This window comes from Sapajus apella, unplaced genomic scaffold (assembly GCF_009761245.1).
Source record: "Sapajus apella isolate SASKATOON/1434 unplaced genomic scaffold, GSC_monkey_1.0 scaffold13, whole genome shotgun sequence".
Classification (NCBI taxonomy): domain Eukaryota; kingdom Metazoa; phylum Chordata; class Mammalia; order Primates; family Cebidae; genus Sapajus; species Sapajus apella.
This window is the reverse complement of record NW_022436953.1, coordinates 3,781,144-3,808,828: the sequence shown is the minus strand read 5'-3', so window position 1 is coordinate 3,808,828 and position 27,685 is coordinate 3,781,144. Positions and strand designations below refer to the sequence as shown.

Sequence of the window (27,685 nt, the reverse complement as noted above, 5' to 3'; positions counted from 1 at the left end):
ATTCCAGTAGGTAAGGTTTCAGTTAAGAAAACTTGGAGAAAGCACTAGAAAGACGACCTCTCAGGACCTGTGGAAAGCTGTGGTTCCATAGGCAGTGGAGAACCGCTCAATGTTTTTGAGGAAAGATTAAACTGATGACTAAATGTAGGATGCATAGGAGGAAGAGAAGGCATTAGATGAAATATAAGCATATTCTCTACTTTGAATCTAATACTAGAGTCATTGTATTTTTCTCTGATTCTTCCTTTGCCATTACAGGACTCAGTTGCTCAGCCTTGCATTTATCCTCTGTTCCTACTTCTCCCTCATTTCCCATCCTACTTCCCCACCCCAGTTTGTTTTCAGATTCTAAATTTCTCATCTGTTTCTCTCCTCATCTTCATTAGTCATTGCTCTTCTTGTTGATATTTTTGCTTATAATCACCTGTTCTTCCAGACCATCTTTTACTGTGACTAAAATGATCTTTCTAAAGCGGATAAGATTATGGTGCCGGGTGTGGTGGCTCACGCCTGTAATCCCAGCACTTTGGAAGGCCGAGGTGGGCAGATCACCTGAAGTCAGGAGTTTTGAGAGCAGTCTGGCCAAGACGGTGAAACCCCATCTCTATTAAAAATAAAAAATTAGCCAGGCATGGTTTTGGGCACCTGTAATCCCAGCTACTCAGGAGGCTGAGGCAGGAAAATCGCTTGAACCCAGGAGGCAAATGTTGCAGTGAGCGAAGATTACACCATTGCACTCCAGCCTGGATGACAGGGTGAGACACCATCTCAAAAAAAAAAGTATTATGTCACTATCCTGCTTGAAAATGTTTGGTGAGGCTGGACACAGTGGCTCATGTCTGTAATCTCAGCACTTTGGGAGGCAGAGGTGGGCAGATGAGTTTGAGACCAGCCTGGGCAGCATGGTGAAACCTCATTTCTACTTTAAAAAAAAAAAAAAAAAGAAAGAAAGAAAGAAAAAGCCAGGTGTGGTTGCACATGCCTTTGGTCCCAGCTAATTGGGAGGCTGAGGTAGGGGGATCGCCTGAGCCAGGGGTTGGGGGTTAGAGGCTCCAGTGAGCCAAGGTCATGCCACTGCAGTTTAACCTGGGTGACAGAGTGAGACCTTGTCTCAAAAAAAAAAAAAAAAATATATATATATATATATGTATGTGGCTGGGTGCCGTGGCTCATGCTTATAATCCCAGCACTTTGGAAGGTCGAGGTGGGTGTATCACCTGAGGTCAGGAGTTTGAGACCAGCTTGGCCAACATGGTGAAACTCCGTCTCTACTAAAAATACAAAAAATCAGCTGGGCATAGTGGTGCATGCCTGTAATCCCAGCTACTTGGGAGGCTGAGGCAGGAGAATTGCTTAAACTCGGGAGGTAGAAGTTGCAGTGAGCTGAGATTGCACCATTGCACTCCAGCCTGGGTAATAGAGTGAGACTTTGTCTCAAAAACAAAAAAACCGAAAGCTGAGGTGGACAATAAAAGCACACCAGAAAGACACACTTACAAAACAATAAAATTTTAACGTTTCAAGATGAGTTAAAAGACATTAAGAAAATTATACGAGCCATGGGAAAACCATGTAAATTAGAATTAGAAAAACTCAGAAATGAGATGATAGTAAAAGTCACTTCACAATCTAGGGCCAGTTTACCTTACCAACATCAGCTCTTGCCGTTTTCTACCTCCTACCCCATAATTTGACACATACCTCCTGTGGTAGCCCTTTTCTTATAGATTTATAATGATTAGAGTGTCTTCCTTTCCTTGATTATAAACTCTTTGAGGCTTAAACCGAGTCTTCCTCCACCTTGTACTGCTAACATGTTCTTGGCAAAGTTTACTTGGCATATTGTACTTCACAAATTTTAAGTATCCAGTACCTGTTTACCAAATGAATGACTGAAGCTCTGTAATAAGATAGTAGGAGTCAAAATAAAAAGGATAGAAAGAATGTGAAAGATGTTTGAAAAGAGGGATTGATGGGACTTAGTGACTGGATCAGGGATTTTTGATACTTGTTGGCCATGTCAGCCATAGACATGTCCACAAAACTTAGAAATGAGGAGAAGCTGGCTCAGTTGTGGAGTAAATGATAATCTAAAGTTTAGATACGGCAAGCGGGAGGCATTGGTGAGACTCTCAGTGGATCTGCCCAGTGCACTGAACCTTGTAAGGTAACTGCAGAGAGACTAGATCATCTATTTATCTAATCCATCCAAAAGACTAGTATATAGGAAACCTGCCAGGCCCATTTGTTCCTGAATTGCTATAATCTCAAATCTATTATCTCTTTGTTTGCAGCTTGGCTTGTGGAGATGTTGAAGGAAAGTTTGATATTTTATTCAATAGAGTTCGAGCAATTCAGAAGAAAAGTGGAAACTTTGATGTAAGATGTTTGTTTTTACTGAATTTAATTTTACCTTTGTAGTCTAAATAAAAATAAAGTTTGAGCTCCTTTAGGTCTTGATTGAATACATACTCAGCATTTTTGTTAAATTGAGTTCCCTTCATGAGCATAGGAACTCAGGAGCTTCTGAGCGGTTGGGGGAGGGAGACCTATTTACTATTTACTATTGACCTTTATGTTTTTTGAAGTTGAATCTTGTTACTTTATCACTGTACAAAAAACTGAAAACAGACTAGCAACACTTCCCTAAGTGATTCTGACCCCTAGGTTTGTGAGGCACAGATCTATTTTATGAATGTGGTGTGGGTTAAGTCAGATAACATATATGCCGTGCTTCACAAGCTTAAGAGCCCTATATGAATGTTGTATATAGTTGCCAGCTAGACTGTAAACTCCTAAGAGTCCAGAAGAGAGTATTCCAAGTATGAGGATAATTTGTTCATTGGGTTAAAGGTTGAGTAAAAACAGGCAGGAAATGTGTTTTTTATGCCCTGTATTTCTAAGAGTTTCTAATATTTTAAATTTTTTTGTTTCACATGGGGATTCTTTAAAGATCTATTTCTCTGTGACTGTATATTCCAGGGAAGGATATGTGGAGAGAGCTGAGTGGTAGAGTGGGACTGGGAATATTTCAGGAGCACTTGAATTCTAACTTGTTTTAAAAGTTTAGTTCCTTGACTCTCTCTTACCCATCTCTAACTTGAATTTGACAGCCAGAGAGCCAAAACTTAATAATTCATAGAATCAGTAACTATTACAATTGCTGCTAAAGAATTGTATATTGAAATCTGCAAATGGATCGAGAATAAAAAACTGATTTGAAACTATTAAATAACTATTTGAATGTTACTATCAATTATGTACTGTTTGGTATTTTAAAATCTTATATGTCTGTTTAAAAAACTCATTTTAGCTGCTGTTGTGTGTAGGAAATTTCTTTGGCTCCACCCCAGATGCTGAATGGGAGGAGTATAAGACTGGCATCAAGAAAGGTATAGAAATTATTTTTATTTAACATATGATATCTAATAAAATTTCAAGGGCCACAGTTATTTCTGAGTTGTTTTTCATTATTTAAGAATTTCCTGGCTGGGCGCTGTGGCTCATGCCTGTAATCCCAGCACTTTGGGAGGCCAAGGCAGGCGGATTATCTGAAGTCAGGAGTTCGAGACCAGCCTGGCCAACGTGATACAACCCTGTCTCTATAAAAAATACAAAAATTAGCTGGGCATGGTGGTACACGCCTGTAATCCCAGCACCTCGGGAGACTGAGGGAGCAAAATTGCCTGAACTTGGGAGGCAGGGTTTGCAGTGAGCCAAGATTGTGTCACTGCACTCCAGCTTGGGTTACAGAGCGAGGCTCTGTCCTCAAAAAGAAAAAGTCAAGCTACAAGGTTTTGTGTAGTATATCCTTAGTGGACAGCACTTCTGCATTTAGGATTGCCATGTGGGGAATGTGAATACGTAGACTATTTACTTTTGCTATAAGTATTTTTTTCTATAGAGAAGCATTTCTCAAGTTCTGAAGCAGATCTGGTAACTATATGGTGTCATGTCTGTTTCCTTCACTAGCTCCTATTCAGACATATGTGCTTGGTGCTAATAACCAGGAAACAGTAAAATATTTCCAGGATGCTGATGGATGTGAATTAGCTGAAAACATTACTTATCTGGGTAAGCTGATATGTGTTGTATTTGGTTTTTTTTGTTTTGTTTTGTTTTTTTGAGATGGAGTCTTGCTCTATTGGCCAGGCTAGAGTACAGTGGTGTAATCTTAGCTCACTGCAACCTTCGCCTCCCATGTTAAGGCAGGAGAATAAGTTATTCTCCTGCCTTAGCCTCCTGAATAGCTGGGATTACAGGCACGTGCCACCACCACGTCTGGCTAATTTTTAGTATTTTTAGTCAAGATGGGGTTTCACTATGTTAACCAGGATGGTCTTGATCTCCTGACCTCGTGATCTACCCACTTTGGCCTCCCAAAGTGCTGGGATTACAGGTGTGAGCCCCTGTGCCTGGCTGATATTTGTTGTATTTGTAATGAACATAATATAGTGTTCTCAGGAATTAGTCTCCCAGAAAATTTTTGGCTAGATTTTTCGTTGTTGACAGCCTGAGATAATGGGGGTTGGAGGGTTCTTTCCCAAAGGCTGTATATGTGCTGCTATGCCCTTAGGACAATGCCCATAGGATGGTGGCATTTTTCCTTTATTATCTCTACCACTTAGCCCCGATCTTGTTGTGTTCCCACAACCCAATACACACTCGTTTAGTCAACTAAAGAGATAAACTCCTTGTCTACAGTATATGAAATACTTAAGGGATAAACTATGTTGAAATAAAGGAAATGTCATGTATGTGGCCTTACCATACAATCTTGGTAGATATATACAGCTTACTTGTTGATTAGGCTTCCACCTAGTGATAGCTCTAGGTTTTACTCTAAGGTTTTGGCAACTCAAGTTTTTAATGCTATTCTTTCGGGTTTTTTACTCTTTTTTTTTTTATTCTCCTTTTTCTGGTACCAGGTACACTCTTCGGTTCCTGCTAAAGTTATTTCCTCCACAACGCTCTCTATTGCTTTTAAGTGGCTCTTTCAATGTCTGGCCATTTTCAAAACCACTCTTGAATTTTGCTTTTGTTTCCCATCCCCCGACCCTGCCACCTGCTGGTCTGCTGCCTCTTAGATCATTCAACTCATTTTTTTCTCTAGAAAGCTTCTGCATTTCCTTTGCTGTAAATGTCTCTCTCTCCTTCCCTGTCATAGTTCATCTTGGCCTTAGTCTCTGTTTGGCTATGGCCCTCATGTTAGCAGTCTTATTTTGAACTAATTTTATGGGGCTTCTTTAAGCAAAAATTGAAGGAAGGACTTTATTTGTTGTTGTTGTAATGTGGAACTCTTCATGAATTTGTATGTCATTCTCATTCAGGTGCCATGCTAATATTCTCTCTATCTTTCCAGCTTCAGTATATGTGCTGCTGAAGTGAGCACTGTTTTTTTATTTTTATTTTTATTATTTTTTTTGAGACGGAGTTTTGCTCTTGTTGCCCAGGCTGGAGTGCAATGGCACGATCTCGGCTCACCGCAACCTCCGCCTCCCAGGTTCAAGTGATTCTCCTGCCTCAGCTTCCTGAGTAGCTGGGATTACAGGCATGCACCACCATGTCTGGCTAATTTTTTTTGTATTTTTACTAGAGACAGGGTTTCTCCAGACTGATCTCGAACTCCCAACCTCAGGTGATCCGCCTGCCTCTCAGCCTCCCAAAGTACTGGGATTACAGGCATGAGCCACCGCACCTGGCCTGTTTTTTATTTTTAACTACAGGTGTGAGATACACATTTTGAAATTCTGTTGTAGATTTTAACATGGGCCTGACTTGTGGCAGTTCTTGGTATAATTTTTAGATTTGGGTTAAGGGCGTTACTGTAGATATTTGGCAGCTATTTTATTATGTAAATTTAGTGTTAGGAGTAGAAAGAGCAGATGAGGTACTTGGGTTATTTCTGTGAAATAGATTTTTTGGATCCAGTAGGAGGATCAAGCAATGAACTTGGTAGTGAACATGAGATGGTGAGCTTGAAGTACTGGCAGGACATTCAACATATAGTTGGAAGTGAGAGTTCTTTTTTTCTTGAGATGGAGTTATTCCCCAGTTGGATTGCAATGGCACAGTCTCGGCTCACTGCAATCTCTGCCCCCTGGGTTCAGGCGATTCTCTTGCCTCAGCCTTCCGAGTAGCTGGGATTATAGGTGTGTGCCACCATGACTGGCTAATTTTGTATTTTTTAGTAGAGACAGGGTTTCACCATGTTGTTCAGGCCGGTCTCAGACTCCTGACCTCACGTGATCCAACTGCCTTGGCCTACCGAAGTGCTGGGATTACAGGCATGAGCCACCTTGCCCAGCCCGAGAGTTCTTTCTAGAGTATCAATGTTGAAGAGTATAGACTTTGGGGAGTTGGTCCCATAATGATGAAAAACAGAGCTGAGAAGAGGATCAAATTATTAAGGAAGAAATACAATCAGAAGGGAAGCAGGTAGATGATAGTACCTTGATAGGTGGGGATGGGATGGTATATCTTCATCTAGGGGGTAGAAAAAGAGACATAAAAGTACTTAGAGTACTGTTTGAGAGGTAAAGATACTGTCAACTTCATAGAATCTAAGTGAAGAGAACATAATTTCAGGAGAACATGGGCATATATAGGGGTGACCTTTAAGACAGTAATAGGAGAGGGAAACTGATTGCAGTGGGTTAAGGAACTAATTAAAAGGTAAAGTAGGCCAGGCGTGGTGGCTCACGCCTCTAACCCCAGCACTTTGGGAGGTCAAGGTGGGTGGATCACGACGTCAAGAGATCAAGACCATCCTGGCCAACATGGTGAAACCCCGTCTCTGCTAAAAATACAAAAATTCGCTGGGCGTGGTGGCACATGCCTTGTAGTCCCAGCTACTCAGGAGGCTGAGGCAGGAGAATTGCTTAAACCTGGGAGGCAGAGGTTGCAGTGAGCTGAGATTGTGCCACTGCACTCCAGCCTGGCGACAGAGTGAGACTCTGTCTCAAAAAAAAAAAAAAAAAAAAAAAAAAAAAACGTACAAAAAAGAGGTAAAGTACTTAGCACGGACTACTCTTCAGAAATTCAAAACTAAAGAGGAGGAAGTTTCTTAGTATGTGTATTCATTGTGGATGGTTGAGCATGTTTTCTTCTGAGCAGAGAGAGCCAGCTAACGAGACTCAATAGATGAAAGGGAGGTGAAAATTGATGGAGCAAGGTCTTGGAGGCAACAGGAGAGATTGGAAACAAGGCCACAAGCCAGGAATAACCCTAGAAGAGAATAGAGTCTCTAATTTTTCCTAAACACTTGCTCTTTCCAAATGTTTTCCTTCACTTGGAAGCTGCTGCCTGCCTGCCAGAAGAATGCGTCTTTTCTAGACCATAGCTTCCTTTGAACTGTATTTTTCTTCTCATTGCTTTTTCCTGTGTCCAGATGTCTGGGTTTAAGTCCATGTAGAGTCTTCTCTAGAAGGCAGAAAGTCTTTTTCCTAATCTTCTCTTCCCGAGTTTTTCCAGTAATATTGTAAGGCACCTTGCGTAAACAGACTGGCCCGTGGGCTTCATACTTACTAAACAGGAATACTGTTGTAGCCATTCACCATTGATACCCAGCAACCAGAAGGGAGCTGCCAAAGAGTTTACACTTAAGACATGTAAAATGGCAGGGACATAGGAGATTCATGGGAGATTCATCCCCATATTGATGGCTTTTCATTCTGCAATTTTGACTAAAATATGTTCATTTTATTTTGAACCCAGGTCGTAAAGGTATCTTCACTGGAAGCTCGGGGCTGCAGATTGTTTACCTCAGTGGGACAGAGTCCTTAAATGAGCCAGTACCAGGTTATAGTTTTAGTCCCAAGGATGTGTCTTCTCTGAGAATGATGCTGTGTACAACCTCCCAGTTTAAGGGTGTTGATATCTTGCTCACATCCCCATGGCCCAAGTATGTGGGGAACTTTGGGAATTCTTCTGTGAGTAGAGCTTGTTCAGTTGAAATTTCTAAAAACGAATTGCATTGGCTTGAGTTGGGCCTTTTTTCCTTTCCTGTTTATATTGAGTATTTTAGCTATTGGGTACCTTTCATTAGAAAAAGTCTTTTATGAAAATTTTTGGGATTCTAAAAGCTGTATCAACTGACCAGATCAAAAGTTAATTTCATAAAAGTGTGATTCATAGATGAGACTGCTGAAATCTTAATTATAAATGAATTTTTTATTATCTGCTTCAAATGCCCTTTTCTAAGCCTCTTAATGTTTTGTGGCTTCACTATTTTTTTTTTTTTTTTTTGAGACAGTCTTACTCTGGTGCCCAGGCTGGGGTGCAGTGGTGCAATCTTGGCTCACTCCAACCTCCTCCTCTTGGATTCAAGCGATTCTCCGGCCTCAGTCTCCTGAGTAGCTGAGATTACAGGCATGCACCACCACACCTAATTTTTTTGTATTTTTAGTAGAGATTGGGTTTCACCATGTTGGCCAGGCTGGTCTTGAACTCCTGACCTCAAGTGATCCACCCGCCTCAGCCTCCTAAAAATGCTGAAATTACAGGCATGAGCCACTGTGCTGTATTTTTAGTAGAGAAGGGGTTGCCCAGGCTGGTCTTGAACTCCTGGGCTCAAGTGATCCACCTGCCTTGGCTTCCCAAGGTGCTGGGATTACAGATGTGAGCCACCATGCCTGGCCAGATTTTAATGTTTTATGAGTAATCTTGAAATGGATGGTACAACAGGAGTGACAACTGTCATGGGAGTTAAATACTACACTGGTTGGTGGACATAAACCTAAGGAAGATTTTGAAAAGATTCTGTGTGAGGGCAGAAAGCATTGGCTGAGCTTCATTGAAGGGAAATGTAAGAATGCATTTGAGGACAAATCTCCATGGATGGATTCAGGATTATCGGTGATGATCCCGAAGTGGAGCCTGTGTACCACCCACTGCCAGCTTCATCACCATGTGTCCATGACCTGAAAGGCCAACAGGATACCAGGCATTGTCAAGGAGGATATTGAAAGGAAAACGGTCAAGGCTGTCTTCCTTTTTGACAAACCTGTGGTTGCTCTTTACCTAGAATACAAAGAGTAGTGCTGGTTGGAGCACAAGGATATAGCAAAGCTAGGGAAGATCCAGAGAAGGACTGCTAGAGTGATGAAGGCAGAGAGAAAGACACATGTGATGCTCTGTAAGGAAGGATAAGAAAATGAGGCCCCTTCATTTTGCAGGAAGCTAAAAATTGATTTTGATCAAGGCTTATAAATAACCACACAGTATCTTTATGGAGGAGAAAAGTATAGTTCACCAGTCCCTAAGATGCTAGGACTGACCTCAGAGCTAATTCCCTGCCCTTCAGTAGAAACCTGAAGAAAACAATCATAAGACAAAAGGAAATTCCTGCTTTACTTGGTGGAAAACAAACTTTGTTAGCTTATTTCCAAGTAATACCTTCTCTTAGAATAGAGTTCATAAATAATGTTATGGGTGAGAGATCACATAATTGGTTGTTAATAGAATCTGGGGGATGTTCTGGGAACAAGAATAGCTTTGGGCAAACTTTATGTTGCTTAAGAAGGGTTTGGTTGTGCCCTTCCTCAAACTGCCGCTTCCTTGACAGAAGCAAAATAAAGGGTTATATGCTCTTGTGACGAAGTCCTTGAGTATTCTATGCCAGATATATTCTGTGGATCCTAGGAGCCCTGAGGCCTACCTTTTCATTTTGATTTTCTGCATTGACTATGACTGTCTGTACCTGTGAACTACAGATGCACCACAAAACAAACTAGAGGCCAGGCGCGGTGGCTCACACCTGTAATCCCAACACTTTGGGAGCCCAAGGCAGGCGGATCATGAGGTCAGGAGTTTGAGACCAGCCTGGCCAACATGGTGAAACCCCATTTCTACTAAAAATACAAAAATTAGCCGAGCGTGGTGGCACATGCCTGTAATCCCAGCTACTAGGGAGGCTGAGGCAGGAGAATTGCTTGAACCCAAGAGGCGGAGGTTGTAGGGAGCTGAGATTGTGCCACTGCACTCCAGCCTGGGCAACAGAGCAAGACTAGAAGCAAGACTAGAAGCCCAGAGAGCAAGACTAGAAGCCCAGTCTGTGGGGTTCAGAGGGAGAGCTTACTTTTCCAAAAAAGGTTTTAGTAATTTATGTTTTGGGTATTGATGTGGAGGAGTTTACCTTTTATTTTATTTTATTTTTTATTTTTTATTTTTTGAGACGGAGTTTTGCTCTTGTTACCCAGGCTGGAGTGCAATGGCGCGATCTCGGCTCACCGCAACCTCCGCCTCCTGGGTTCAGGCAATTCTCCTGCCTCAGCCTCCTAAGTAGCCGGGATTACAGGCACGCGCCACCATGCCCAGCTAATTTTTTGTATTTTTAGTAGAGACGGGGTTTCACCATGTTGACCAGGATGGTCTCGATCTCTTGACCTCGTGATCCACCCGCCTCGGCCTCCCAAAGTGCTGGGATTCAGGCTTGAGCCACCGCGCCCGGCGGAGTTTACCTTTTAATCTCTGTCCTCCAACAGTTGTTCCTACTTCTACATTCATAATAGTTCAGCTCCCTTGTTTGTTAGATTTTTCTTGTTAGATTTTTCTCTGATTGCCATATGTATGCAATTCAATGTGCAGTTCCTTCTGCCCACATTTGTATTCATGTATAGATTTCAAAGACATTTCAAAATGTCTTATTACTTGCATTTCTTGATAACTTTTGGTCTGTATGGATGACTAAGTTTTTGTTTACTAGGGAGAAGTGGATACCAAAAAATGTGGTTCTGCTTTGGTTTCCAGTCTTGCCACAGGCTTGAAACCAAGATATCATTTCGCTGCTTTGGAAAAGACCTATTATGAGAGGCTTCCATATCGGTGAGTAGCATTTTGTTCTTTTTGGCTTTTTGAAGAATTTGCCTTGGATCTTCTGTGTAAACTTCTCTCATTCGTTTTTAACCATACAACATCTTGACTCTGTTTGGTTACTCAGACACTGAAATAAGTGACTCTCAAGTCATTCATCTTCTCTGAGTTTGTTCCCTAATTTGAAATCACTTTGGAAATCTGTCAGTTTCAGAATCAAGAACGTGTATTAGTTTTTTCCTTTTCAGGGCCCGGCTTGGTGGTGTGTGCCTGTAGTTCCAGCTACTTGGAAGGCTGAGCCAGGAGTTCTAGGCTATACTGTGCAATGACTACATCTGTGAATAGCCACTGCACTCTAGCCTGGGCAACATAGGGAGCCCCATTTCTTTAAAACATTTTTTTATCACCGATAAACATGAGATAATGCATATGTTAATTAGCTTGATTTAGCCATCTCACGAAACAGCATGTATACCATAAAATTATACAGTTTTTAGTTATCAATTAAAAATAAATGAGAAAGAAAAAGAAAATTTTTTAGTTTGCACTCAGAAGTAGAGTTTTTATTTAATTATTAATTTCTAATTTTTGTGGGTACACAGGCATACAGGGGTAGAGTCCTTAAAGGTATATTGCCAAGAAAACCAGTACAAGTGAGAGAGTTAAGTAAACTCAGAATTATCTTCACTGATAAAGGGCATGGATTATCCCTAAAATAACTTCCTTCCCTTCTTTTTTATAAAAGTAATATATTAACTTGTTGCCAGTTCAAAAAATGTAAGTGAGCAAGAAGAGAATACCCCTGTACCATAATTTCACAGCCTAACACAGAATCATAGGTAATACAGGTTTTTCTGTTAAATCTCTATATATGCATTCCAGAAAAATCTCTTATTCTCTAAGAATATACTGTAAAAACAGAAACTTTGGGAACAAGCTACTCAAAACCTATACAGTTATTAAGAATCTGAATACAGTTTTTCATAGAACATATAACATTGGCCAATAGGCATATAAAAAGATCTCATATCATTAGCCATTATGGTAATGCAAATCAAAATCACAATGGTACATTACTTCATACCCACTAGGATGGCTATAGTCAAAAAGGAAAATACATAATAACAAGTGTTAGCAAGAATGTGGAGGAACTGGAACCCTCACACGTTGCTGGTAAGAATGTAAAATGGTGCAGCCACTTTGGAAAACTGTTTAGTAGTTCTTGAAAGGTTAAACATAAGACTTAACAGCATGGTAATGGCAATTTTACTCCTGTCCCAAGATAAGTGAAAACACATGTCCACACAAAAACTTGTACATAAATCATCATAACAGCATTATTCATAATAGCTCAAAAGTGCAGACAACCCAAATGTCCATCACATGATAAATAGGTAAATTAAAAGTGGTATATCCATATGGTGAAATGTTATTTGGTGAGGAAAAGCAATAAAGTACTGATATGTGCTACGATGTGGTTGAACCTTGAAAACTTTATGTTAAGTGAATGAAGCCAGACACAAAGGACCACATTTTTTTTGAGACAAGATCTCATTCTATTGCCCAGGCTGGAGTGCTGAGGTATGATCACAGCCCACTGCAGCCTCAGCCTCATGGGCTCAAGTGATTCTCCTACCTCATCCTCCCAAGTAACTGGGGCTATAGGTGTGCACCACCATGCCCAGTTAATTAAAAAATTTTTTTGCAGAGATAGAGTCTCACTATATTGCCCAGGCTGGTTTCAAACTCCTGGGCTCAAGCAATCTTCCTGCCTCAGCCTCCCAAAGTGCCTGGCCTATTTTAGCTTTTTATTACATCAAAGAAGAGTCAGTAGTAAAATGAACCCTCATGTGCCCATCACTCAGCTTCAGTTGTTATCAACATTTTGCCAATTTTACAGTTCTTTTAAAGCCAAAAGTTGGAGTTTTGATGCTTTCTGAATACATAATCACATTTCTTCCTAAAACAGCCTTGTGAGGTAGGGATTGTTGCCCTGCTAGTTGGACAGATAGTAACTTACCTGAAATCATTTGACTTGTGGTGATGAACTGAGGACCTTTGCTCTTTTCATGGCCCCATGGAGTCCACATATTTTGTCACTGCAAATCAAAAGTAAAAGTGTTGGTAATTTTTTGTCTCTCAAATATGTTCCAGAAACCATATTGTTCTACAGGAAAATGCACAGCATGCCACCCGGTTTATAGCTCTGGCAAATGTTGGAAATCCAGAAAAGAAAAAGGTAAAGATTTACCTATTTGGTGGAAGGTTGATATTCATGGTCTGCCTGATAAATGTTTCTCTTTCGCAGTTGAGCATTCAGATCTTCTCTTCTCCCTGGCTGCAAGGTCCCAGCAGCTTTGGTGACTCCTTTGTAAAGATATGGTAATGAAAGGTCAAGTCTCTCTGGATCTTTTTGAGGAGAGTTTAAAGAAGGGTTTGGGAAAATAGGCCCAGAGGAATAAAGGCAAAATATCAAATGAACAGTGTTCCTTTACTTCCACATCTGTGTTGTCTCTATGGATATTTGTGCATTTGCCCTCAGATGCTTGCTTGCTTCTTTTAGCAACTTCATTTAGTTAAAATAAAAAACCTCCGGCCGGGCGCCGTGGCTCAAGCCTGTAATCCCAGCACTGTGGGAGGCCGAGGCAGGTGGATCACGAGGTCAAGAGATCGAGACCAACCTGGTCAACATGGTGAAACCCCGTCTCTACTAAAAATACAAAAAATTAGCTGGGCATGGTGGCGCGTGCCTGTAATCCCAGCTACTCAGGAGGCTGAGGCAGGAGAATTGCCTGAACCCAGGAGGCGGAGGTTGCGGTGAGCCGAGATCGCGCCATTGCACTCCAGCCTGGGTAACAAGAGCGAAACTCTGTCGCAAAAAAAAAAAAAAAACCTCCAAAGAGCCAGGCATGATGGCCCACACCTGTAATCCCAGCACTTTGGGAGGCTAAGGTGGGCAGATCGCTTGAGGCCAGGAGTTCAAGACCAGCCTGGCCAACATGGTGAAACCCGATCTCTGTTAAAAAATAAATTGGTCAGGTGTGGTCGGGGACACCTGTAATCCTAGCTACTCGGGAGGCTGAGGCAGGAGAATAGCTTGAATGTGGGAGGTGGAGACTCCAGTGAGCCGAGATCCGGCCCCTGCACTCCAGCCTGGGTATCAAAAGGAGACTGTCTCGGGAAACAAAAAACCTAGAGGACTTATCTAAGCCCTCCTTGGCTGAGGGAAATCTTAGTGATAACTGAAATCTATCTTTGCATTGGAAAACAGTGCAGTTGATGAAAGAACGTACCAGAAAAGTAGGTTGTTTTTCTCACTTCTTTGAGAGCATTTCTGATTTCCCAGGGTCAAAACAAACCTGTTGTGGATTGAGACAGCTAAAATTAGAAGAATTAATGAAGTGGGAAAATAGGCAGATAAATAGTCTGAAGATTATTCCACTATCACATCCCATATACAACGTGCATACACAAGATAAGCAAAGCAATATTTTGTTTTATCCATAATATTTTAAGCTTTCTTTTTAGGGGGGCAGATCTGAAGTGATTTTACCTTTATTTTTTCACTTTAAGCCAATCATGACATTTCACACTGATTTCTGGGGTGGGGGCAGAAGGAAGACAGTGTGAAGAACCACTGGGGCTGTGGCCCAGTTGGCCCATTGAGGTACAGGCAGGGTAGCCCCTCAGGGGCAGCTGGAGAAGCACAGACCACCCCACTGGCAGGGAGGTGATGTTCCCAGAGTGTGACAGCTGGTACACGATGTCCTCTGCAGCTCCCACTTGTGCAGCTTGATCAGATTATCCCCTGCAGTGGCCAGTGAGTTGGTGATCAGCTCAGCTGCCTTGGAGTCACGGTCAGCAGAAATGATGGCTGCCTTTTCCTGCTGCTCAGCCTTTTCCACCACAAATCTGGCACTCTGTTTCCTGCTGAGCCACCTGTTTGGCTTCCACTGCCTCTGTGAACTCCTTCCCAAAGGTCAGATGTGTCAAGGACACATCATCCAGGATGTGCCCAAAGGTGGCTGCTCGCTCCCCAAGGTTGATGCTCACCTGCCTGGAGACCAGCTCTTTTTGGGTGATTAGTTCTCCCGCGTCAAAATGAGCTACTACTGACTTGAGGATCTCGGTAGTGATAGCAGCACATTATCATCATAGTCCTCTCCAGTGTTGGTCAAGATGCAAGGAAAGTGGCTGGTGATGGGCACCAATGGACAGTGTGATGTTGACATTCTGTAAACGTTTGCTACCAGTGATGACTGGTACATTATGAGGTCGAGTACGGCAGACAAAGATAATTGGTTTCTGTACCCATGGAATGAGAAAGTGAGTCTCTTCCCCTACCACAATGTTCTGTACTACACAGAATTGGTCAAAGATAACAGCTCTTTGCCCAGCATCCACATTATATAAGGCAAAGTTTACCACACCTCCTGCAACAGCTAAGGCCAGGCCAGACTTGCTGATGGACTCAAAACACTTTGGTAGCCATGTTTTCTTCTGCTGGACCTTCTTACCCCTGCTTCCACTTTGACCTCCACATGAATTCCCCAGCCTATTTGAAGCTTTTTTGCTCAACTCTTAGCACATTTAGATTTGTCATTTTTCTTTTAATTGCCCTTTCAAACTGAGTAACACTCAGTATTTTCATCTGTTGTTTTATTTTCAGGGACATGTTAGCCTCAGCTATAAGCAATTTACATTTCAGTCAAAAGGAGTGCACATTTTAAAATTTGGCAAGCAGTTAAATTTATCTAAAAATTTTGTTCCACTTTATACCCCTACCAGCAGTGTTTTTTTCCTCTCCATATTTTTCACTGGATCATGTCAAATTTGTATTAAAGTTTTGCCAGTGTGATAGATGAAATATAGTATATAATTGTTCCTTAGTTGCATTTCCCTAATCAGTAGTAAGTTTAACATCTATTTATATCTTATCTAAAGTTTTTCATGTCTGTGGCATTAGTGCAAGATTTGGATGTTTATATGAATATTTACTTCTTTGCTGCTAGTTTCTTAAGAAAATGTTGTTAGCATATATAGCAGAATTTGTATAATATCAGAGAGAGGAAACTCTAAGTTGTTCATTTGTAATATTCATTAGGAAAAAAGAATGGCAGTGCCACAATTCTGTTGACAAAGTACACAAAGATAAGGTCTCAGAGACAGAAGCAGTTTGTCTTCAAGGTTTATAGATCAAGTTTCTCTGGGCCTTGTAGTGACAGTGGTCACTATTCCCTTATCCGAGTGAGAACTCCTGATTTGTGAGGGCTGGCTGGGGCTTTGATTTATTGTTCATTTCTCTGTTAGCCCTTGGTGAGTCCCTGCAGAGGCCACTGAATTGGCATTTGATTTACTCTTTATTCTCTGAACTATGGATGGGCTGGTTGCTGTTTTAATTTTACTGAGTTTCACGTTTTTCTGTGAAACCTTCATAGTAAAATAGGTTGATTACATTTGGATAAATAGTATTTCCCCTAATGTCATTATGTTCTTTTCTCTAAAGTAACGTTATGTTCTTTTTCTCTAAAGTATCTTTATGCATTCAGTATTGTTCCCATGAAGCTAATGGATGCAGCAGAACTGGTAAAACAGCCTCCGGATGTCACTGAAAACCCTTACAGAAAATCTGGGCAGGAAGTATCCATAGGAAAGCAAATTCCTGCCCCTGTGGTATGTTCTGATTGAGCGTTGGCATTTTCTGGGCAAGGTTGCCTGTTAAGTATGTTATTTTCCTCGTTATAGTTTAGTACATAAGACAAGTTTAATCCTTAGAATCTAAATCTTTTCTCCCTCCCCCCCCCGCCCCAGGAAGTCATGATGGTGTTTAGAAAAATCTTAGTAGATTTCAACTAAGCTTAGTGTTTTTTATTGTAGTTTGGTGTTAATAGTTTCGTACATTGGGTCTTTTTTGTCCAAACTGGATTCATACGTTTGGGGTTACAGTTTCATTTGTAAAGTCTTTGTCTAAAGTTGATTATCTGTTCTTAGCTCTTTAGGCAAGGACGTAGCAGCTTCATAGCAATGTAATTTGTGATTTTGTGATGATTGCTTGTAGGAAAATAAGATGAACTCCGAAGAAATTTTCTTAATAGCAGAGCTTTCTCATTAATTTTTTCCCCACTAAAGCAAGGAATGTCAAGTTCCTTTACTAGCATGCATGGTCTGCTTTCTCAGGCTTTTCTTTCTTTCTAAGCAGACTTCTCATCTCTTAATTAAGGCTGAATTAGGCTTGTTTGACCTGTGAAATTGTAGGACTACACTGTGTCCCTCTTGAGAGAAAAAGGAAAAGCTAATTTAGGTGGGTCCATATTGTTCAGTTTTAGGCAAGAATTACTTTATAACTTGCATTTTAACTTGTTTTCCAAAGAGATGAATTTGGTGTTGATGTATGTCTGAGAGCTCAGTCATCAGAATTGGGATTTGCTTCCCTAGAATATGCAGAAAGGACTGAGAGGAAAGATAGATATGGCACGGCAGGAATGTTCCCTCGTATGTGAATGGTTGGCTACTTATCTAAAGGTTAGTTGAATAACATTTAATCTTCTGCTTTTGGCCATCCAGGAAGAATCAGCCTGTCAATTTTTCTTTGATTTAAATGAAAAGCAGGGAAGGAAGCGTTCATCCACAGGTAGAGATAGCAAATCTTCTCCTCACCCAAAGCAGCCTCGCAAACCTCGTAAGTACCTTTATTCTAGAGGTCTCCTCTATGAACAATAACCGTTATTTTGGCTTTTGTTTGGAAAGCAGCATTGCTAAGAGAGCCTCTTCTGGCAGGGGAGAATTGTGCAATAGGTCATTAGGACCAATAGTAAAAATAAAATACAAACATGGCCTTGGCTGGCTGTTGTGACTGCACAATCTTAGATTGTGTATGAAGGTTTCTGCCTTTCCACATCCTTGTCAACATTTGTTATAGCAATAGCCAGTTTTACAAGATAGCTCCCTCTTTTCCTCTCAGATAGGTATGGTTCTCCAGGGGTGACGCTTTTATATACTTCTCTGTATTTTTAGCCCATCTATTTGAGAGTGAAGAATTCCTTTTGCTAATTACCATTTAAAGCAATTTTCTTTGTCCTAAAAAGGCAGTCTTCTGTTGCTTATATACCCATATTGGGTTAAAAATGTTGATAGTCTTTTTATAGCATCAGATTCAGAAACTAGAGCTTTATGAATTTTTTTTTTTTTTGAGACAGAGTTTCTCTCTTGTTACCCAGGCTGGAGTGCAATGGCGCGATCTCGGCTCACCGCAACCTCCGCCTCCTGGGTTCAGGCAATTCTCCTGCCTCAGCCTCCTGAGTAGCTGGGATTATAGGCATGCGCCACCATGCCCAGTTAATTTTTTGTAGTTTTAGTAGAGACGGGGTTTCACCATGTTCACCAGGATGGTCTTGATCGCTTGACCTCGTGATCCACCCGCCTCGGCCTCCCAAAGTGCTGGGATTACAGGCGTGAGCCACCGCGCCCGGCCTGAATTTTTATCTAGAATGATGTAGTGCTGGAAACTGATTCACACTAACTGTAATCCCAGCACTTAGGATCACTTGAGGGCAGGAGTTTGAGACCAGCCTGGCCAACATGGTGAAACCCTGTCTCTACTAAAAATACAAAAAATTAGCCAGGCGTGGAGACACTGCCTGTAGTCCCAGCTCCTCAGGAGGCTGAGGCAGGAGAATCACTTGAACTCAGGAGGTGGAGGTTGCAGTGAGCCAAGATGGCACCACACTCCAGCCTGGGTGACAGAGCAAGGTTCTCTCTCAAAAAAATAAAATGAAAATGGCCTGACTTTGAAGCTGTTCTGAGGAACTTCCTGTAAGTTCCTGTAAGAACTGTGGAAAAAGCACTTTTTCTTTGTGTCTGTAAGACATGATGAGGTAAAGAGCCTCCAAAACCAAATGTAGGTTCATAAGATAATAGAATGATCAAATTGGGAGGAAGGACTTTAAGGCTGTTTCATTGAGATTCTCTTTCTCCATCTTTTTGCTTCAAAGAAGAAGCTGACCCTTGGGAGAGTAAATTTTTCAGGGTCATGGCTAATGGCATAGCTGGGTTATAATTGGGGCTCCTGACACCCAGTTCAATGTTCTTTTGTTGTAGCCTATTGCCAGTTATGTGCTACTTTAATCAATATGTGATTTTGCACTTGTGGGTTACCTTCCTATGGATTGGTTACAAATTCTAATGGAGGTTTAATTTCATTGAAAATGTTCATAGTGGGTCATAGTGAGGAGCACAGGCTCAGCCCACGAGGCAGTGTTGTGTAACAGTCTTTTTAGGTTATAAAAATCAGACAAGGCTGAGTTCTGTGGGGTGATTATATGCTGTAGTGCTTAGACCATAGTAATACTTGGTTTTCTTTTACATGAAGCTCAGCCTCCAGGACCCTGCTGGTTTTGCCTTGCTAGCCCTGAAGTGGAAAAACATTTGGTGGTCAACATCGGCACACATGTGAGTTACTTCCATGGATCTTTATAGAGGAGGAGATGCCTATTTGTTTTTTATGAACTTTACTGAGGCATAATGTACATATAACATTTACCCATTTTTAAGTGTACATTTCAATGATTTTAGGTTACTGAGTTGTGCCACCATCACATAGTATGGTTTTAGAACATTTTTATCATTGCAGCATGCCCATTTACAGTTAATCCCTGTTCCCATTAGCCTCAGGCAGCCACTAATCTACTTAATATCTCCATAGGTTTTCCTTTTCTGGACATTTCTTATAAATGGAATCATACAACATGTGGTCTTTTGTGTCTGGCTTCTTTTACTTTAGCATAATATTCTTGGGCTTCATCCATGTTGCAGCATGTATCAGTATTTCATTCCTTTTTATTGCCAAATCATATTCTAGTATGTAAATATACCACATTTCGTCTATATCTGTTCATCAGTTGATGGACATTTGGGTTGTTTCTGCTTTATGGGTATTAGAAATGATGCTCCCTTAAAACATCTGCATGTAAGTCTTTGCGTGGATATGTTTTTATTTTGGATAGACATAGGAATGGATTTGCCGGGGTATGTGGTAAATTTATGTTTAACTTTTTAAGAAACTGCTAAACTGTTTTTCAAAATGAGTGTACCATCTTATATTCCCACCAGCAATGTATAAAGGTTTCTGCCTTTCCACATCCTTGTGAACATTCGTTATAGCAATAGCCAGTTTTATAAGATAACTTCCTCTTTTCCTCTCTTATAAATAGGTATGGTTCTCCAGGGGTGATGCTTTTGTGTACTTCTTGGACTCTCTGTATTTTTATTTTTATTTTTTTTGAGACGGAGTTTTGCTCTTGTTACCCAGGCTGGAGTGCAATGGCCCGATCTTGGCTCACTGCAACCTCCGCCTCCTGGGTTCAGGCAATTCTCCTGCCTCAGCCTCCTGAGTAGCTGGGATTACAAGCATGCGCCACCATGCCCAGCTAATTTTTTGTATTTTTAGTAGAGACGGGGTTTCACCATGTTGACCAGGATGGTCTCGATCTCTTGACGTGATCCACCCACCTCGGCCTCCCAAAGTGCTGGGATTACAGGCATGAGCCACTGCGCCCGGCACTCTCTGTATTTTTAGCCCATCTACTTGAGAGTGAAGAGTTCCTTTTGCTAATTACCATTTAAAGCGATTTTCTTTGTCCTAAAAAGGCAGTCTTCTGTTGCTTATATGCCCATATTGGGCCAAGCACAGTGGCTCATGCTTGTAATCCCAGCACCTTGGGAGGCCGAGGTGGGCAGATAACCTGCGGTTGGGAGTTTGAGACCAGCCTGACCAACATGGAGAAACCCTGTGTCTACTAAAAAATACAAAATTAGCTGGGCATGGTGCCCATGCCTGTAATCCCAGCTACCCTGGAGGCTGAGGCAGAAGAATCGTTGGAACCCAGGAGGCGGAGGTTGCGGTGAGCCGAGATCATGCCATCTCACTCCAGCCTGGGCAACAAGCAAAACTCCATCTCAAAAAACAAAAAAGTTGATGTTCTTTTTATAGCTTCAGATTCAGAAACTAGAGCTTCATGAATTTTTATCTAGAATTATATAATGCTGGAAATGAATTCACACTAACTGATCACATCAAAGACCAAAGGATAAAATTTCAGTTTTGCCTAGTAGTGGAGGGTGTAGCTTACTGGTGTGAGTATCTGGGAACCCAAGATAATGATAAGATTGTTTGGTAAACACTGAGTGACACTATGAGAACTGGATGGTCTTGAGTATGATTTTATTCAGGTGGTGGAAAGCTGGAATGTGTGTGTCTCATGAGAAAGTCATTCTATTTCACATTTCCTTAGATACTTTTGCTTGGGCAGGGCAGGATTAGACATTAAATCAAACCACTCTTTAACTCTCATTTCCCTTAGTTTTCTATAGACCATTATTCTTTTTCATTCATTTAGAATGAAGAAAGCTTAATTTTTAACACTGTGGTCACCCATGACTAGACTTGGATGTTCCTCAAGATTCCTGAGGAAAATATTTATAAGCCTTTTTTGTTTTGTAACAGTTTTGGGAAGTAGGGGCCTAATAAGAGGTGATTAGGGCATGAGGACTCTGCCCTTATGAGTGGATTAACATTATTACAGGAGTGGCTTATTGTGAGATTGGCATTGTTAAAGTGAGTTCAGTTCCCCTTTTGCTCCTCCTCTACTCTCACCCTCTCTTGCCTTTCTGCCATGGGATGATGCAGCATAAAGACCATTGCCAGGTGTCGGTGTATGCACTTAGACTTCCCAGTCTACAGAATCACAAGCCAAATAAATTTCTATTCATATAAATTATAGTCTGTGGTATTCTATTAATAGCAACACAAGATGGACTAAGACAATTCTTAGTGTGTAGTGCTTCTGAAGACAGATGCCTTCATCCATTTCTCATTGATTTGTAGTAATTTTGGTTTCTGGGGTTGACCCTTTCAACTAACAATCTGAGGACTCTTTCTTGTGTCTTCCATCCTGTAGACTGACTAGATTCTCAATGTCATCTTTCACTTTAAGTCACTTAACACTTAAGGAGTTACACTCCTACCTATATTGTTTCTACCTGAAGAGTCTCAGTCTTTAACATTTTAAAAAATGTCTTAATTAGTGGCACACTCCTACTTCTAGGAGGAACACTAATGGAGTCAAGGCCTGCGACATAATTGAGCCATAGAACCTGTGGATGAAGTATTCAGTGGAATAAGAGCAAACTTGAGAATCTCTGACCTTTATAGCAGTGCCCTTTTTGGATGATCTCTTTTGCATCTTTTTTCCTCTTTGGATTAGTGTATGCCATTTTTCTCTCCCACACAATGTGTATAGTAAGGCAGGCTTTGAATTGCCTTCTGTTTGGGAAGCTTCAATAGGTTCAAGGTTGCATGCAGGGGATAAGAGATTTGGAAAGCGTGACATAGCTCAGTGCTGCTCTAGGCCTCAGTGAGAAGTGACTTTTCTTTTTCATTCATCTTTCCATTGTCCAGGTTATCTAACTCAGGGTATGGGCCTGGGCATCAATCAAGGAAACCTGTTTTCTTCTCATCTAGGCCTAAAACTAGAGGTGGAAAAAGGTCTTGTTCGTGGCCCAACCTAACATCGCAAGTAGGCCACGTGAGCATTGTAGCCTAGAGGCTACACTGTCCTTTGATAGAAACCTCTTACAAACCTGTAATGACTTTTGGGTGTCTGCAGAAGGGTTTGGGATCTTCTCTCTGCAACCATTCTTTTTGATTGCCTTTTTTTTTTTTTTTTAACTTTTTTTTTCCTGTGGCTTTCTCTGTCTTTGCTATGCCTTCCTCAAGGGTAGTACATAGAACTATGCTGATGGTCCATAGCCACAGATTAGTAGAAAGGGGTAAGGGCTGCAGAGAGTCCAAAATAATTATTGCAAAATCAACGGATTTTACTTATAGAAATAAACATTTATTCAGGGCTTATTTATACGTGGTTAGAGATGATTCAAGTACAGAGCAGATTAGAAGGTGAGATTTTGAAAGAGAAAGGAGATTGGGTGAGTATGAAACTATTCACAAAAATAGGAAGAACATGGCTGGGTATGGGGGCTCACACCTGTAATCCCAGCACTTTTGGGAGGCTGAGGCAGGAAGATTGCCTGAGGTCAGGCATTCGAAACCAGCCTGGCCAGTATCGTGAAACCCCATCTCTACTAAAAATACAAAAATTATCCAGGTGTAGTGGCAGATGCCTATAATCCCAGCTACTCAGGAGGCTGAGGGAGGAGAATGGCTTAAACCCGGGAAGCAGAGGTTGCAGTGAGCTGAGATCGTGCTATTGTACTCTAGCCTGAGCAACAAGAGTGAGACTTTGTCTCAAAAAAAAAAAAAAATAATAATCAAAATAAAAGAAATTAGAAGTACAGCATTAGAGGTGGTGCGGAGGAGCTATTTAGTTTATTCTTCATTACCCAAAGAGTGCACATCACAATAGAAAAGCTGATGTTCATGTCAGTGACCTTCTGACACAAAAAGCTAGAAGACTCAGGTTTCTAGAGTAACCTTTTAAACAAATACGATATAAAATGGTTATTATAAAAATAAAAAATGTTTTAGTGCCAATGAAGTGTTTGTTGTTGTTATTGCTGTTGTTTTTTGAGATGGAGTCTTGCTCTGTCGCCCAAGCTGGAGTGCAGTGGCATGATCTCGGCTCACTGCAACCTCTGCCTCCCAGGTTCAAGCAATTCTCCTGCCTCAGCCTCCCAAGTACCTAGGATTATAGGCGCACACCACCATGCCCAGGTAATTTTTGTATTTTTAGTAGAGGCGGGGTTTCATCCTTTTGGCCAGGCTGGTCTCAAACTCCTGAACTCGTAATCCACCCGCCTCGGCCTGCCAAAGTGCTGGGATTACAGGCCTGAACCACTGTGCCTAGTCTGGATAATTTTTTCCTAAAGTATCTATGTTTGCCTGTACTGATACTCATTGGGCCCTTCTGTGCTCACTCATGGCATCTTCCCAACAGAGAATATCTGAGTGATAGAACATTCTTGCATGTTTTGTTTTTTACAGAAATATTTTTAGTTGCTATTAAAGGCTGACATTCATTGTTGGAAACCGTTCTTTTCTGCCTCTTTGGATGCATCTGAGTTTGAGGTTTTACTTTCCTTCCACCCCATTAGGTTGTAGGTTTGTTTTGTTCTGTAGAGTTTAGTCAGCAGCTTAAGGCTTAAAGTGGCTGTTTTTGTTTTTGTTCTTTGTGAGTGAGACTCTTGTTTCAAAAAAAAAAAAAACTGAAAAACTGTTTTCAAGTTTGGAGCCTGGGAGGGAAAACCCAACGGTTTGTTCTGGTTTCCTTCAGCATAGTGTATTTGAAGCCAAGAGCCTGCTTGTGTGCCTCTCCCAATTCATTTGCTCCTAATTCATTTGCTACTTGCATAGAAATTTTTTATATGGGCCGGGCGCGGTGGCTCAAGCCTGTAATCCCAGCACTTTGGGAGGCCGAGGCGGGCGGATCACGAGGTCAAGAGATCGAGACCATCCTGGTCAACACGGTGAAACCCCGTCTCTACTAAAAATACAAAAAATTAGCTGGGCATGGTGGTGCGTGCCTGTAATCCCAGCTACTCAGGAAGCTGAGGCAGGAGAATTGCCTGAACCCAGGAGGCGGAGGTTGCGGTGAGCCGAGATCGCGCCATTGCACTCCAGCCTGGGTAACAAGAGCAAAACTCCGTCCCAAAAAAAAAAAAAAAGAAATTTTTTATATGTAATCTCATTCTTCAGATGAGAACATTGTACTTGAGAACATTGTTGCTACACCCTCTAAAACTAGATTTTTTTAAAGTAAGAGAATTTTTATTGATAACCTCAAATACTTTCTCCTACACCTTCATGCTCACTCTTTGTATAGGCTTTTCTCCCTGGAGAATACTACATGCACTATTGATGTCTCAATTCTGTGTGCTGCTTCTTCAGTGCTACCTTGCCCTGGCCAAAGGAGGCTTATCTGATGACCATGTCCTCATCCTGCCCATTGGACACTACCAGTCAGTGGTGGAGCTTTCAGCAGAGGTGGTAGAAGAGGTGGAGAAGTATAAGGCCACACTGAGACGGTTCTTTAAGAGTCGAGGGAAACGGTGTGTTGTATTTGAGAGAAATTATAAGAGCCATCACCTCCAGCTACAGGTAGGTGTTCTGTCCATAGGAACTTGGAAGGGTACTATGGAGACCTTGAAATTGGTAAATATTTAAATAATGTTCATTTAAAAAGTTAAAGAGTATCTGGTGGTAACCCCAGAGGTTTCACAGAGAAGTGTATGGTCAGTACAAGTAAACAGCAAAGATAGTAAGTTCCTTGTTTGGAGAAGGAATGGGTAGTTGAGGAAGTTCCAAGGAAGATATGGGGCTTGCTGGATAAGAAATTTGGAAGAAAGTGAGTATTTTGTGTGGAGGCCTAGCATGAGTAGTGAAATCTTAGTAGTAGGAAATAGTCTCAAAGCCTGCATGGGGCTAGCAGCTCAGAAAATCAGATTGTTTATATATTATTTGTAGTTGTGGTGGTTTTCTTTTTGGCACATTTGTTAAGTTTTCAAATGGGCCTAACTCTGCCACATATATTATATCGGAGATGGCAAAGGCTTGTGGCAGAGATATCTCCCTTAAGCCTTTCCTGCATCAGAGAATGGCTCCCACATGTGGCAGGCTATCTCATAAGTTTAAGTCCTTACAGACAGGCTGATGCAGGCTTGTCTGGCTTGAGGAGATTCTGTGCTGAGGGGTGTTTCTCCACTCCTATGATGGATTTGCTGCTTCTCAGAGACTGTACAGGGACAACTTCTCTGGGACCTGCACAAAGAATTTCTCCTGTCCCCCTAACCCCCAGGTCATTCCTGTCCCAGTCAGTTGCTGTGCTACTGATGATATTAAAGATGCCTTCATTACCCAGGCACAGGAGCAGCAGATAGAGCTGTTGGAAATCCCAGAGCATTCTGACATCAAGCAGGTGAAACAGAGGGGATGGTGATATCCAGGGAAGAGTAAGATCTGGTTTTTGACATGTTGAGCCTAAGTAGCTATCAAGGCATTCCAAAAATGTTATTAAATAGGCAGTGGGTTTGGGCATGGTGGCTCACACCTGTAATCCAACACTTTGAGAGGCCGAGGTGGGAGGAGCACTTGAAGCCATTAGTTCGATACTGGCCTGGGCATTTATTGTCTCACTTTATGTGAGATACCCCATCTCTACAAAAAATAAAAAATAAGCTAGGCATGGTGCCACATGCCTGTAGTCTTAGCTACTCGGGAGGGTGAGAGGCAAGAGGATCACTTGAGCTTAGGAGTTCGAGGATATAGTGAGGTATGATTGCACCACTGTACTTCAGCCTGGGGAACCTAGCAAGACCTTGTCTCTTAAAAAAACAAAAATAAAAACAAAACAAACAAAAACAAGAGGCAGTAGACAATTTGGAACTAGAGCACTGGGTATTGACTAGATTGGAGATGAAGAGGGCATTATTGCAAAATTTAGTGCTTTCCTGGGAAGAGCAAGAAATTAGAATTTCCTAAGGTGGAAACTTAGAAGGATGAATGCCACTGGGAGGATATTTGTAGTATCTTCCAGTTAGATCCCAAGTGGCTTGGGATCTATAGCTACATACACATCCTTTTTCTTGTGCATTTAGACTGAATTCTTTGCCTAAAGATGAACTAGGGTTGTAGATTTCTAAAGCATTATTGAACATCCTCATACACCTCTGTTTACTTTAGATTGCACAGCCAGGAGCAGCATATTTTTATGTCGAACTTGACACAGGAGAAAAGCTTTTCCACAGAATTAAAAAGAATTTTCCTTTGCAGTTTGGAAGGTATGTTTTTCTTCTTTTCAATGTATTTTTACTAGACCTGCTGTGAACAAAGTAGTGGGCTACATGGACAATGAATAAAAAAGTTAAACTGTAAACAGTCTTTGCCCCAAAGGACCCAGGGTCTTAGGGTAAGTCAGATATTTACATATATGACAGTAATGTCATGGAGAATGAGAAGAATACCATGACAGACTTTTGGGGATCAATGTGCTGTAGAAATTCAGAAAAGGGAAAGCTCATTTCTACTTGGTGAAAGCCTTCATGAAAGTGATGAAGTTGAACTGGAGGGATATATTTAGAGGGCAAAGATTGGGGTGAGGGCATTCCAGCGAGAAGTGCTAGAGAACTTTAATTGAGCACATACTCTGTGCCAAGAACTTTACAAATACATGCCTCGTTTAATCTTCACAACTCTGTAAGGTAGGTACTGTCATCCGAATTTACCAGTGTGAAAAATGAGGCTCTAGAGCAGTGCCCAATAGACTTTTCACAATGATGGAAATGCTCAATTATCTGCATTGTCCAATACGGTAGTGACTAGCCATTTGTGGCCAGTGAGCACTGAAATGTGGCTAATGTGACTGAGGAACTAAATTTTTTTATTTTAATTTATTAGAATTTAAATTTAAATAGCCATACCTGGCTAATGGTTACTCCACTAGATAGCAGGCTGTAGAGACGTTAGATAGCTTGTTCATGGTCACACCCAGGCCTGTTGGAACTGAAGCTTCCTTCAGGCCTTGAGAATACTGAGGTTAAGTCCTCGACTCAGGCCCACATAGGCACAGCAGCACAAGCCCAATGTCAACAAAACAACTTACCTTGGCTCTTAGGACTAAAGAATAACTACACACAGATACACAACAAACTGCCTTCTAATTGCCATTGCTCTATATTTTTACTTATTTCGATATGTTAGAATTGTATTACACATTTATATGGTTCATTTTCCACTATGAAGATACAGTAAATAGAGGAGTTAGAAACAAATCATGTGAGTTCTTCAAAAGTCAAAGAACCTAAGCTCCCTGGGCAAACTTTGAGCCTACTGTTTCAGATGTGAAATGAAAATAGAACTATCTTT

At 41.3% G+C, this 27,685-nt stretch overlaps 1 protein-coding gene and 2 non-coding genes across 11 annotated transcripts in view; 2 read left to right on the top strand and 1 right to left on the bottom strand.

Annotated features, from left to right (window-relative positions):
- Positions 1-27,685, top strand: part of CWF19L1 (CWF19 like cell cycle control factor 1) — a 34,645-nt gene that overhangs the window by 3,911 nt on the left and 3,049 nt on the right. For 2 of the 9 annotated variants that reach the window (XR_004269911.1, XM_032281289.1), the window contains exons 2-13: positions 2,295-2,379; positions 3,314-3,392; positions 3,973-4,074; positions 7,717-7,931; positions 10,706-10,824; positions 12,967-13,051; positions 16,345-16,485; positions 17,377-17,491; positions 19,181-19,260; positions 24,713-24,922; positions 25,620-25,739; positions 26,504-26,601. Coding sequence is in view for 8 of the 9 variants with exons in the window: in XM_032281289.1 (XP_032137180.1) it covers positions 2,295-2,379; positions 3,314-3,392; positions 3,973-4,074; positions 7,717-7,931; positions 10,706-10,824; positions 12,967-13,051; positions 16,345-16,485; positions 17,377-17,491; positions 19,181-19,260; positions 24,713-24,922; positions 25,620-25,739; positions 26,504-26,601 (1,449 nt within the window). In the remaining variant the exon portion in view is untranslated. The remainder of the gene's footprint in view (positions 1-2,294; positions 2,380-3,313; positions 3,393-3,972; positions 4,075-7,716; positions 7,932-10,705; positions 10,825-12,966; positions 13,052-16,344; positions 16,486-17,376; positions 17,492-19,180; positions 19,261-24,712; positions 24,923-25,619; positions 25,740-26,503; positions 26,602-27,685) is intronic. The other 7 variants (XM_032281291.1, XM_032281294.1, XM_032281290.1 and 4 more) reach the window with 7 other exon arrangements.
- Positions 5,286-5,392, bottom strand: LOC116554241. Its single transcript, XR_004270124.1, has one exon. It is a non-coding gene; the product is annotated as a U6 spliceosomal RNA (small nuclear RNA).
- Positions 25,287-25,433, top strand: LOC116554255. The gene has a single exon (XR_004270137.1). It is a non-coding gene; the product is annotated as a small nucleolar RNA SNORA12 (small nucleolar RNA).